At 36.7% G+C, this 13882-nt stretch overlaps 2 protein-coding genes across 2 annotated transcripts; one reads left to right on the forward strand and one right to left on the reverse strand.

The window, feature by feature from the left end:
* Positions 1-112: 112 nt before the first annotated feature.
* Positions 113-7513, forward strand: LOC140157157 (large ribosomal subunit protein eL22-like). The gene is made up of 4 exons (XM_072180244.1): positions 113-199; positions 4576-4713; positions 5755-5876; positions 6977-7513. The coding sequence occupies exons 1-4, from the start codon at positions 191-193 to the stop codon at positions 7119-7121; spliced, it is 414 nt and encodes a 137-aa protein (XP_072036345.1). The 5' UTR covers positions 113-190; the 3' UTR covers positions 7122-7513.
* Positions 7514-11811: 4298 nt separating this feature from the next.
* LOC140157846 (uncharacterized) lies at positions 11812-13340 on the reverse strand. The gene is made up of 2 exons (XM_072181094.1): positions 12505-13340; positions 11812-12064 (listed from the first exon to the last, which is right to left on the reverse strand). The coding sequence occupies exons 1-2, from the start codon at positions 13338-13340 to the stop codon at positions 11812-11814; spliced, it is 1089 nt and encodes a 362-aa protein (XP_072037195.1).
* Between the last annotated feature and the right edge of the window lie 542 nt (positions 13341-13882).

A 13882-nucleotide genomic window follows, 5' to 3' on the forward strand; every position in this document is an offset into this window, starting at 1 on the left:
GGCAAAGATTTTTTGGCACGGCCGGGGGGGGGGATCTGTCTTGTCTCAACGTGTTTTGGCCCTTGTGGCTTGCCATACCCAAATAAGTAATCTCAAGTGATTTTATAGAAACGATATCAGGGACTTATCTTGACGTCTTAAATAAAACGGCAACCCGTCTCGGTCTCTTTTCACGTGGAAGTCCATCAAAATGCCTGTAGTAAGTCCACTGTCCTGAAATTCAATGAAATTTCCAACCTTTTTCGTAATTTTGAAATTTACAAGTACATATCCATGTGGAAAATAAATCAGGGGTTCGTTTAAACGATACTGTAGTGTCTGGACTTGTAAATGTATCCAATAAAATTAGAAGCAAAGTTGATACAAAATTGTGGTCGATCTTGAATTGACTGCAATGACTGGATCTGATGATTGAGCCCCGGGATTGAGCAATATCCCATGCATGTGCAGGCATAATTTTATCATTTTGTCAGTGGCGGCACCAGGAATATTTTTCAAGAAGGGTGGGGGGAAGTGGATTTGTAGGGGGTAAAATTATCATCAAATTGCCGCCAAAAATCTAAATTTGTGTGTGTGTGGGGGGATGATACTGAGTGATGCCTGATGGATGATAACAAATTTTCAAGTACCGTATATGAGTACAGAGATGCCAGACTTCGGGAAACTTTCCTGATTTCAGGAAATTTTGCTCAGATTTTTATGTGCAAAAGTATACACAAAAGTAAATTTTCAGGAAATTTTCAACCATTTCAGGAAATTTTGTCATCAACTACTGGCATCTCTGATGAGTAGGATATTTCACATGATGGTCATGGAAATTGCGGATTTAGAGGGGGGTGCACCCGGCGCGCGCCCCCTCTAATTTTTGCAGAGCGGTGCCTGACTTTGTGTATTTTTCCCGGTGGGTTCAGTCTTCACTGACGATGGGTACGCATGATGGTTCCAATTAGGGGTACTTTTCAAGAAATATCCGCGGAATTTTCGAGGACAAAATTAGGGACAGGCACATCTGAGCGAGGGCGCTATTTATTTTACTTGATAATAAAGCCCTATGTAAATCTGTGCCATTTTGTGCCACTGAAAACACCATTTTTGGAGAAAATGATGAATAAAACCAAAATTAATCTGTTTCAGATGCTCTAGTTTGCATTGACAACAGATTCAATGCTTTAGGAAGCAGAATGCAACATTGACTTCACTTTTGAATATTTTTTTCTGTGAGATATGCCTTGGTGAAAATCACCGTTTTGGTCAAAAAAGGGGTCGAAAAGGGGCATTTTTGGGAAAAAATTCTATTTTAACCCAAAATTCATCTTCTGACAAACGGGAAACATGGTTTGACAAAAACTTTCATCCTTTTCACATAACAATTCCAGTTTACTTATTTGCTGGGAGAAAGCACTTTTTTATTATCGCTTGGGAAAAATCATTGTTTTTGCTTAAAATGTGCCCAAAATGGCGAAAAATGGGAAAATTTGACCAAAATTAGCACAAAAATCACTTTTTTACCACCTTAAAATTTGAATTTTCATACAAAATTTCACAGATGTGTTGAAAATGATAAGATGGCTCAAAATAAGCTAAGGTGTCATAAAAGTGTAACACACAATTATTTTTCCAGCTCTTTTTTTTTTGGTCTCCAACCAGGTTTAAATTATAGTATGCACATATATCGTTCATAATACACTAAAAGAAAGATAAGTTATAGACCATTTACTTCACAAATTTAATTTTCTAGCCCTTGCGTACATTATTTTTGACAGACACAATTTTGATGATTTTCTGCAATCAAATAAAAATTTATAAAGTATTACATAAGGTATTTTGTGGTTATTTAGGTGTAGGACCTACAGCAACTGATTGTGGAAAAAATGTGTCCAAATATTACAATAAGGAGGATAAATTGTTATAAATAAAATATGTGTGTCTGTCAAGCCATAACATACATAAGATGTCTGTCAAATGTAACATACAGAATAATAATTTGGCAAAAACAGTAGTTCAAGATGGGAAATTGAATAAAGATCACATGCAGTTTATAAATCACATGTTTTAAAACACTTTTATAAACTCTAAACTATCATCATAATGTGAACATCAAGTGATTTTTAATTTTTTAAACGTATTATGTATGTTACTTTTGACAGACACATACAAATCTTATGCGTATGTTACTTATGCATAAAATGTTTGACAGACAACACTTAACAATGGATTGTGTCATCAAAAAGCTTCTCCTCACAAAGTGATAGTGCCACAAAGCTAGGTGGAGCTAAATGCTATGTCATGTAGCATAATTAGCTGTATCACCCTAGTTTAGCAGGAATTACAGCACCGTCTTGCGTGATGTTACTATTTGACAGACATTTCAAGAAAAATTTTAAAATTGTTATATGTTCAAAAAAGATGGCAGCCACTTACAAATTGATTATAATATGGAGAAATGAAGTTATTTACAATAGATTTACCCTTTAGTTTATGCTTCAAGTCTTTGTTTATAAAAACTGAGGGACTTCAAAATCAATCAAAAGTTTGACAGACAATAGTAACATACGCAAGGCAAACTTTTAAATCCTTTTTTGATCTGTTAACTTATAATTCATAATGCCTCTTTCTGTTTTTTTTTGATTGGTTTACTGCACCATTTTGGGAAACAGGTCACATGAATTTCTATAAGGATCCATAAAAAAATTAAAAGCTGTTGAAAAAAGGCGCTCTTGGCATGTTACAAATAAAAGTGTAAAAATAGGCATTTTTACAGCTATTTTTTATTTTTTTTATTATTTAGAGTGAAAGGATTTTACTTAAATTGTGTATGCTATGTCTTTACTACCTAACTTGCCACTAAACTAGCAACTATTCCATTTCTATAATTATTATTTTTAAAAAAGATGTCAAAATATATGGCTATAATATGACACCTTAGCATATTTTGAGCCACATACATAATATTCAACAAAAATTAGATTAAATTACAGTGAAAACAAAAAATTGACAGGGGGCACAAAAATTATCAAGTCCCCCCATGCACTCCTATGGGAAGTCTAATCAGAGAAAATGGCCCAATGTTCCGACAGTAATTTCGTCATAACTTCACTTAGCAATACAGTAGAAGATTGGTTTTGGTGTCAAATTGTTTCTGAGAAGTTCTCTCTTCCAATAAACAACAATTCATGTTAATAGAATTAATTTGAAATTTTTATGCCTGTCCCTAACAAAATTGTTCGCGATTTTTACGGGTGTTGTTTTGGAGCAAAATTGTCCTTGAAATGATAAGTAGGGTGTATTTCTAAGACTCGGCTACAGTTTCCGTTTTTTGTATTTTTTCTGTTCGTTTTTCTAGTAGTTTTACACAAAAATTGATGGTATTTTTTCTGATTGTCCTCATTTCCCCGTGAAATAGGGGGCAAAGGCGTCCTTGAAATGGTAAAAATGGGGGTATTTTTTCAGAAAAAATGTCCTCGATTCCCTGTGATAAAGGGGTGAAATGAAAATGCATCCTCAAAATGATAAAAATAGGGGGCGTATTTGGGGGCAAATTTTCCTTGATTTTGTGCAAAATAGGGGGTAAAATTGAGTAAATGTCCTCGATTCCCTGTGAAATGGGGGTCATTTTCAAATCCTGGAACGGTCATACGTCCTACATTTAAATACAAACTGAACCCACCGGGGTATTTTTGCAGAGCGGCGCCCGACTTTGTGTGGGCGCAGCAGCGGCGGTGGCTAGGCGCCATCTGTATAGAGGCCGTCAGCGTGATGTCATATGCCGCCATCTTGTGGGTACACGCTGCGATGGTCGTTCGATCTCCATGCGTGAGCAGCAAAATCACTGCGTCGACGCGTGAAAACAGCTGCATGGTAAGCTGCGCCCTGCGCGCAGTGTCTGGCGCATGAACACGCGTATCATTTGTACCCACAAGATGGCGAAAGGCTGACGGCCTCTATTGAAAATTCCTGGATCCGCCCCTGATGTGGACATTGCTACTTATGATATAGTCATAATGTTTAATTATGATGTTGAAGCTGAAAGTGGGGGTGCTTTTTTTTTTTTTTGGGGGGTAATACCCGTGAGTGTTGCCACTGCATTTTGTACAACTTAAATTTTTAAAGCCTATTTGTGAATGTACCAAGTCATTCCATAGCCAACTGAACCAAATTTCTGAAAAGTTGGGCCGACCCTTCAGAATTTGATGTTGCTTCATCAAAGTGTTCCATTTTTTTGGCCACAATGAATGCACTGAAAGCAGCAACTCAATAGTCGCATGTCTTTTTTTGCGTACGGCCTCTAGAAATTTTGCTGAGACCCCCTCTTGCTCTCCTGTCCTGTGTCGCGTCGTTGAAAAGTTGTGTTGAAACATGGTTGAAAAGACAACTTTTCAATGTTTGTCTTCTGAAGGCAGATTTGAACTACCGTATTCATTCCATACCGCCCAGCGCCCATGCCCTTATTAGCGCCCACCCAGTGACTTCCAATAAGTAAACTTGTGTCTCGCATTGTCTTGCGCCCTTCATTATTTAAGTTCATTACACATTGACACTCAATTCAGGATGTCGCTCATTCTGTTTAAATTTCAGGCCAAGGGAAAATCCGGTGGATCAAAAGGCCAAGGTAAAGGCCAAACCAAAGGGGGCAAGAAGAAGAAGCAGATCTTCAAGTTCACCATTGACTGTACCCTCCCTGTAGAGGATGGCATCATGGATGCAGCCAACTTTGTAAGTTCAGAAAAAGTTTTGTGCAATTAAAGGACATTGAGCGGTTTGTTGAACAAAATCAAAATTCAGTTTACTGGTTACTTTCATGTGCTATTTGCAGAGCTTCATTTTCTGAAAACTCCATCACAATAGTACTTTGTTTCCAAAAGATGGTCATTTTAGTATTGCTCAGAACAATGAAAGAAAGTTGAATACTAGTATTATTGGCTATAAATATAAATTATCTCAAAATACACACCGGTACTTGCCTTTTGGGGCTGATTTACCATGAGGGACTGACCTTGTAAAACGTTAAACCCCATTTTCTTCTCAGAAATATCAACAAAATGTTGATGAAATATTGGCAAACATTTTTAACAAATGATGCGCAAAATAAAGTTCCTGATAACTCATATTGAATTATCAAGATAATTGTGGCTGCATGTGGCAATTTCAATGACGTTTTTAAACAATTAGGAATAAGCATTTAATTATGTACACATCTAAAGTGAAGTTTGTTCATTCTCAAAATAATCAAATATTTAAAACTTGTTTGAGGTCCTGCTGTTACAGTGGAAACTCGTTAACACAAAATTCTTAATAGCACAAGATGTTTTTAATTTTTTCCCAAACATACATGTATAACTTTATACATTATTATAATGACCTGAAAACAACAAATCCTGTTAAAATAATCACAAACAAAAAGTAAATCCAAGCCGATCCAAGGACATGACAATTTTGCGTTTGTGAGGTTCCACTTTTATAACACACATTAAGTTATTTTAAATTGACCAATAACTAACACTGATTTTCATGGATTAGGGCCAACTTCCTTGATCCAATATAGGGACATCTTCCCTAAACAATGAAGCTAGGGTCACCCTTCCCTAGTTGACAGGATCGTACTAGGGTTATCTTCCCTAACTAACCCACGTTAGGGCTCTCTTCCCTAACACTAAACCGAGTTAGGGTCACCTTCCCTAACACAAGGTGGGTTATCATCCTGGATTCTTATATTTTTTGTTCTTTGGTGGTGATGCTGCTGCTGCACCTTTACAGGAAGCCTTCTTGCAAGATAGGATAAAGGTCCAGGGGAAAACCAAGAACTTTGGAGACAACGTCACTATTGAAAGGAAGAAGAGCAAGATCACAGTCACTGCTAACATCGCATTCTCAAAAAGGTGTGTATTTTTCCTTGTTTCAAATGTTGACAGGGGATAATCAATGGTTAATGGCTCAGGTACTGCCATTTATTGGAAATGGGACCATTTTGACTCCTAGTGATTGCTTTGTCTAGATGATCATTTTCTAAAATGTTTGAAATATTTTACTTTTCCCACTATGACCCAAAATGGTACTACATTTGTATCATTCACACTTCACAGTGGCACAGTTCAGCGATTGCTTAAAAACCAATTTCGTGTTGGGGAACAAACCAAACGTTTAACGATGTTCTATAAGGCCAAATAAAAAAAAAAAAAAATAAACATGTTTCACGTCCCCTCCCGCTTCCTTTTTTGAGGTTTCCTCAAATATATTTTTATTTTTGAAATTCAGTTATAACTTTTCAAAAAATATGTCTAGGAAGTTGGGATGCTTTCTATAGCCTTGTTAAGATACAAGAAACATTTTAGGAAGGTTTTGTGATCATTAGAGGGGTGTAACTCTCAGAACAACAAATAAAAAAGGGCCTCCTCCTTTTTCCAGGCATTATTGTATTATGCTAAAACAGCTCTAAGTATGGGTATTTACACCAATTTTGTGATAAAAAATAGAAAATAAAAAGCCCCCTCTTCCTCCTTTTTTTCGAAAACCCGGACGTGAAACATGTTTTATTTTTTACTTAGCCTAAACAAAAGTCCTTTCGTTGTGGATTGGGTCAAAAAGTCCAATTACGTTTGTACATTAGAAATGTAGTTAAAATATCAGTTAACAGTTGATCATTCTGGTTGGAATTTTCAACATTTCCTAACGAAACCACTCATTTTACAGGACCATTTAACTTTTGGTCTGTTTCTACCCAATGCATTAGGAAATTTTTTCTATGTGTACAAGCATATTGTGGTTTAAGAAAAAGTACCAAGAAGTTCTTGTAAAAAGGTTGCCCACAAATTTGTAATTATGCAGTTCATAAAGGGTTTTCATGCTTGCATTTCAAAGAATTTACAAAGATACCAGGGTGGCACAGCCTGGACCCAAGATAACATTGCAAATGTACAGACTAAAAGTACTGCCGATGCTAGGGATTGACACAGCATTGTGATATTGTTTCCCTGTACAGGTACCTCAAGTACTTGACCAAGAAGTACCTGAAGAAGAACAACCTGCGTGATTGGCTGCGTGTCGTGGCATCCGATAAGGAGTCCTATGATCTCAGATACTTCCAGATCAACCAGGAGGAAGAGGAGGATGAGGATGAAGATTAAGAAGGACAATAAATCTCTGACAAGTTCTGTATTGATCAGGTCACAAGCCTAAAAGATCAGGCACTTTGATAATAGAACTTCATGTATGATCGATCTGAAGTTCTAAAGACGTCTTTGTGAAGCAATATTATGTTTTGATACTTGTTATCAAATTTGTCGTCTCAAACTAGTGAGCTGATAGATGCTGTATAGAACTTTGTCAACGGAAAATATCATCATTTTAGATCAATAATATACACCCGGACTGCTTTACTTACAAGAACACTTGCTCCTCACAAGAATCATTGGCAAAATGGCAAGAATATTTCCATTTTATCCAAATCTAAAACTGATTTGTGTTTGGAAATGGATGTTGCAATAAAAAGGCATACATTGTTATAATACGAAATGAATATGGAGTTTTGTGTGATGGTGTCATTTGTGGATAGTATAATAGTGGGTAATAACAGGGTCAGAATTTCTTTATTCTTGTAGAATACATTTGTGGGAATCATTTGATTCTTGCAAATCAACTTGTGTATAGTGTATACATTACATAAGTTTGGGAGAATCAACTTTGATTCACACAAATCTGTTTGCGAAAATTGATTCTCGCTGAAATTCTGACCCTGTAATAATCTTCTTGGGGCATGGGTTTGACAATAAGGTATGCCAGTAATGCCACCCCCTCAAGCTATACTTAATTCTATGCAAGCCTTGAAATAAGCATGCGCTGGGAGCAAATTTGCCCTCATAAAGTCACCAATTATTGCTCTTGGTCTTTGTAAAATTCTCATGAACATGATGAACCAGGAGCAATTTTCTAAAACAAATTGCTCCTGGTCCCAATTTTGCACTTACTGCAGTAGTGCTGGTATGCTGTATTGTATGCAGAGAAGGATTTGCTATTTCAAATTTGCTCTTGTTTCTTTAGAAATTGCTCATGGTTCATGTAAAATCCCAGTGAACCTGGAGCGATGTTAAAAAAACATTTGCCCTGCTCCTGGTTCCAGTCCGCTTATTTCAAGGCTTGATTCTATGAGTTTGCAAAATCGGGAGGGTGAGTGGACGTATAACTGATGAAGCAAGCATGTTGGGCAATTGGGTTAATGACAAAACAAAATGTACTTAAATATCATCAAGAACTATGGTATCCTCATCATAGTTTGTTTGTTTGTTTGTTTACCCAGGTTGGTCCGTGAGGAACACATGCTAATCCATGGAAAACCATGGACCGTTCCAAGCTCATACAAATGCACAAGCCTGGATAGCCAGTGTAGGCTAATATATGCATGCTGGCCTAGATAGCTTTGATAAACAAAGCAAGAAATGGAAGAAAATAGCTGGAAAAAGAGAGAAGGCCACTCCCAAACACAATTGTACAATTTTACTCTTAGCCCTTACTTCGTGAGAAAGGAAACTGGAATTCCAATCTCAGGCCCCGATGCAAAGGCTTAGTTGAACTACAAGGCTTTGTCAGTAATGTGGTATGAGTTGCAAATAGTTAAATCCGGGTTATGAACATGATGTGATCAAGTAACATTGATTTTGAGATGGAGCCAAACAAAGGAAGTATTTCCTTTTGTTTCCCAATGTTTTGGAAACTCATATCTTTTGAACTGGTTTTTCAAATTCAATGAGATTTTCTCATTAAGGGTGTCTACGTTTCAGGTGTAACCGCCCGTTAAATGCACTATCCGTTTAGAAAAATCGCTAAAACGTTTTTCAATGTTTTTCCTACCCTTACACAAAGTCTAACCCACCCCCAAACCTTACTACATGTATACAAGCCTACCCTAGCCCAACTAACCTTTATCAAAACCCTTGCCCTTACCCCCAAAAGGGAATTAGGGGAGAAATTGATTTCATCTGAAAATCTGACCTATATTTAATGTTTTGAAATGCATGAATGTGTTAATAATGTTGTAATTACTTTATTTTCCCTCATTTCATCGAAATTGTTATTTTTATTTGTTATTTTTATTGCTAACAAAATAAAAGAGAAACCAGTTTGGAGAAACCTCTCACATAACTTTGGAAATTTAATTTTTTTTTTTAATTCTAAAACTTTTTCTTCTGGGTAAGAATTATTTTCTTACATGCAACAGTTTATTTAGAAACTTGCAGGTTAGATACATGTATTTGGTAAATAGGTCATCATATATACAAAATGCATGCATGGACCTATTTATCAAATTTCTAACTTGCAAGAAAAAAGCTGTTGCATGCAAGAAAAAAATTCTTACCCAGAAGAAAAAAGCTTGTGCACTAAATGTTTTTTTTTTTTGTATTTTCAGAATTGTTTTAAATTTCCAAAATTATGTCTAAGGGTTCTCCTTCCTATAATTAGCCATAAAAAATGTCATTTTGATGAGATGAGGCTAAATAAAGTAATTGAAACTTTATTAATATATATTAATGCATTTACTAAACATGCTAATACATGTCTGATTTTTGGGTTTTTTTTTGGGGGGGGGGGGGGGGCAAGGGTGTTAGGCTAGTTGGGCTTGTATATATGAAGCAAGGGCTGGGAAGGGGCTATAGTTTGTATAAGGGTAGGAAAAGCTTTTTACACACAAAAAAAAAACCACGATTTTTAATTTTTTTTTTTGCTGAACCATGGAATGGTATCAGCCTATATTAGTGAATGTTACTAGGTTACTAGCTCACTAGGTTACTAACTAACCATTTGGTCTGAAATGGACATATCTCAAAATGCCACGAAGGTATGACCGCATGAGTGGTGTCATATGAAAGAGGAAAACAAAGAATATAATAAAAATATTTCCAAACGTCAGAGGTCATCCAGGGGTCACAGGGGTCAAAAAAGGTCATTTTAACCGAAAATACTCCGATTGAGCTTAAATTTGAATGCAATGATCCTTATGACATTCTAAACATGTTTAAAACATTTTAAAATTTATTTAAGGTCATTAAGGGGTCATAAACGGGTCAAAGGTCAAGTTCTTCAAAATGCTCCAATTGAGCTGAAATTTAAATGCAATGATCCTTATGACATTCTAAACATTTGGGTCATTCCATATGAAATCAAGGAGTCGCCCCACCTGACCCCCTCAGATTTGCTTTATATTTTAGTCATATGTTGTACCTGTAAAAATATTAAAAACCTGCAAATTTGAGGTCTGTAGCTCTTACGGATTTTCTGTGGCAGCCATTTAAAGTTGGAGTAGGGGGGTCTAAAATTGGACCCAAAAGTTGCCCTTTAAATAAATTTCATCTTTGGGAGTCTGTGCCTTCTTTATAAAAGGAAAGAGAAGTCTGAAACTTTGTATACACACTAACTGCATGCCCAATTTGTCAAAAAATAAAAAATAAAAAATTTCTGTAATTGCGTGTTGTGTCACGGGGTCAGTAAATATGCAAGAAAAAATGTAATGTTTTGTAAACTGGCAAGTTTAGCCCCCTAAATTCACATTTTTGTCAGATTAATAATCTTTTTGTTGTCACTGATGCTATATATAGGATAAATACAATGCATATCCAACAAAATTGAGGTCACAACTCATTTAAATTTCGAAAAGCGCCCTCACGAAGATGAAATTTATTGCAAATTCAACATTTTCAGGGGCCCAAAGTCGATGTGGTCCACCTTCAAAATTTATAAAACATCACTTTTATATAACTACTTGTCTTAAATTACAACTTTGCTAAGTCCCAGTAATTGTATAGGTTGACTTCATATAAAATGACAAGCCCAAAGTTGACCATTTTCTTATGATTGCATGTAGTGCAAATGTGCCGAATTCGGAAGGATTGAAAGTCAAATTGGCCCCAATATTGAAAATAAAATGGAAATAAAAGTAAATAGGGCCAATAACTATGCATCTAGTCATTTATTTTCAATATTGTGGCCATTTTGACTTTTTCGGTTATCGGTCTAGTTACGTTACACGGTTAACCGACCGGAATATGGTCCGTTTAAACGGTTAGACAAATAACCGTGAATTTACACCCCTAATAGACGTACTGGGGTAGTTAGGTCGGGGGGGGCAGGAGGGTGCAGCGTGCCCGGGCGCCACCCTTAGGGGGTGCCAAATTGACCAATTGACGTGCATTTCAGCACAAAATCAATTGAAAGAACATTTAAAGACAGATATTCAACTTTTAGTAACCAAAAACAAGGCTGACAGCCCCATTCAAAATAGACGGTTAGCAGTTATAAGTTCAAACAACATACTTACAGTGGGGTATATTGTCGTACCCCAACGGTTTTAGAGTCGGATAATTTTGCTTTGACACCAAATAGAGAGCGCCACATACGACTGATGTCTTTGCCCGTGTCTTTGCCGTCATTTCTATTGATAGTAGAAGTTTCATTAACTCTGATTTCCAACGCTTCACGGGTCAACCTCATCCCCACGTGCATGAAGTGAGAAACTTGTGCCAGTTTTGTTGTTTCATCCCACAGAGGTTCATGGCCTTCTTTGCAAGCATCCCGGGGCAAGCATGTTCAGCTAATGCCGAGCCCTCTTCTATCTTGTGGCTCTTCGGTGTTCAGATATTCTGACCTTATAGTGGTCGTTTGGTTTGGCCTATGTATTGCTCACCACAACTGCAAGGTATAGAGTTAAGAGTACACAAGCTTACACACATGGTGCACGATCCTTGGGCAGAGGATCTTTTGGGTGGCTTAGGATGTCTCTTATTAAATTGGCCGACCTAGAGTAGAATGTTTTGACCCCTGCACGGTTTAGATTTTGTCTGATACACCTTTGACATATGGCATGAAGGTTATGCCTTTGTGTTCATCGTCCACCACTTCTTCTGATCGTTCTCCTGTCTGTTTCTTGATTGCCTTGTATATGAGGTTTGAGGGATAGCCATTCTTGTTCAACGCTTTTTCAATGTGTTTGAGTTCGTCATTTCGATGTTCTTCATCACACAGAGTCAGTGCTCTGTGAACCAGTGTATTGACAACACTGTCCTTGGCAGACACATGGTGACTAGAGTTAATCAGTATGAGTGTAGATGTAGTGGCTTGCGGTATATGGAGAAACTCAAGCTAGTGTCAGATCTCTGCACTTTGTAATAGTAGTAAAACTTTATTTATTCAGGGTAAACTCAATTCAGTAATACAATACTGGTCTCCCATGAGACCCTGATACAAAACAAATTTAACGAAAAACATTTTACAAATAAAATTATGATTTTATAATTACATTTTTACTGTAACTACAAAGCAATCTAGTATTATATTTAATACTGTACATTATGATTCACATTGCTATTACATTGATATGATGTTAGCTTTAAACTTAAAGTTGGCAAACTAATGCGTATATCAGATGAAGTTTGTTCCATACTGTAGCGCCTCTATAATGGAATGTACGCTTCCCAGGATTTATACTTCATGAAGGAATAGCAAGAGTATTGCATGATTTACTGCGAAGTTCTCTGAGAGTGAACATCTTTGACATCAAGGAAAGGTATGCCACCCGCCTCCTCAATCTCCATGGTGAGCTGGATACACTTGTGTTGATTGTTGAGATGATTTAGGAATTTGACCAGTTCGTCTTTGCCATGTCGCCAGACGACGAAGGTGTCATCAACAAATCTGAACCAAGCAACGGGTTTCAAAGGATACGTATCCAGTGCTTTGGTTTCAAAGTGTTCCATGACGATATTCGATGTTATTGGGGAGAGCGGTGAACACATTGCCTGACCCTCTTTTTGTTCATAGAATTTCCCTTGCCATTTAAAGTACATAGATGTAAGTTCTACGATCTCATCGCTTGTCATGCGTGTTCTGTATTTAAGTGTATCATCATCACGCAAGATATCTCCTATAATCTTACTAGCATTATCAATTAGTACATTAGTGAATAATGATACCACATCAAAACTGACCAATAAGTCACCTGGTTGTATGGGTATTTGCCCTGCCTTTTCAACAAAATGTTGCGAGTTCTTGATGTAGGAAGTGCCTTTCCCTGATAAGGGTGTCAATATATCCGCTAGGTGTTTCGCTAAATTGTAGCATGGTGAATTAATTGAGCTGACAATAGGTCTAAGTGGCATGTTTTCTTTGTGAATCTTCGGTAGACCATATATACGTGGAGACACAGTGTGCTTAGGTGTTAAATGTGATGCCTTTTTCTTATCAACCTTGTTCTGTTCCTTCAACTCAGAGATGGCCTTACCTATCTTGCGTTCAAGAGATAGGATGGGATCTTTCTTCATGACCTGATAAGTATCGCCTTCAGACAATAATTTGTTCATTTTCTCTCAATGGTACTTATCTTTGTCCATAACAACGGTAGACCGCCCCTTGACTGCTGGAAGGACAATTATGGAATCATCATTCTTGAGTGAATTCAACGCTTCTCTCTCTTCTCGAGATATATTTGGTTGAGGAACCTTGGCTTTCTTGAGAACCCTGAGAACATCACTTCGCACTAGGTTAGCTTCACCTTCACATAAGTCTTTTTAAGTCGTAAAAGCCTATCCCACAATTTACATGTATTAACACATATTTTTAAAATTTTAGAATGCAAAATTTGTTAATTAAATTTTGCCATATTTGTGCATTGTCAATCAATGAAATATTTTGTTTGGCTTATCCAGATTGTTGACCATTGTTTTTCTTGTTTAAACATTGAATTCCAAAATAGTTCGCAGTAGCATCTGGTTATTTTACGTAAGAGTATACTATTACTAACTTAAAAGATATCTAATACCATTTGCATTCCAATATTGAATTGCTATTAATGGCAAGTGACATTTCTATTTCCACTTTTCAAGAGCAATCTTGTATCCTCTAG

Source organism: Amphiura filiformis, chromosome 7, assembly GCF_039555335.1.
Source record: "Amphiura filiformis chromosome 7, Afil_fr2py, whole genome shotgun sequence".
In the NCBI taxonomy this organism is placed as follows: domain Eukaryota; kingdom Metazoa; phylum Echinodermata; class Ophiuroidea; order Amphilepidida; family Amphiuridae; genus Amphiura; species Amphiura filiformis.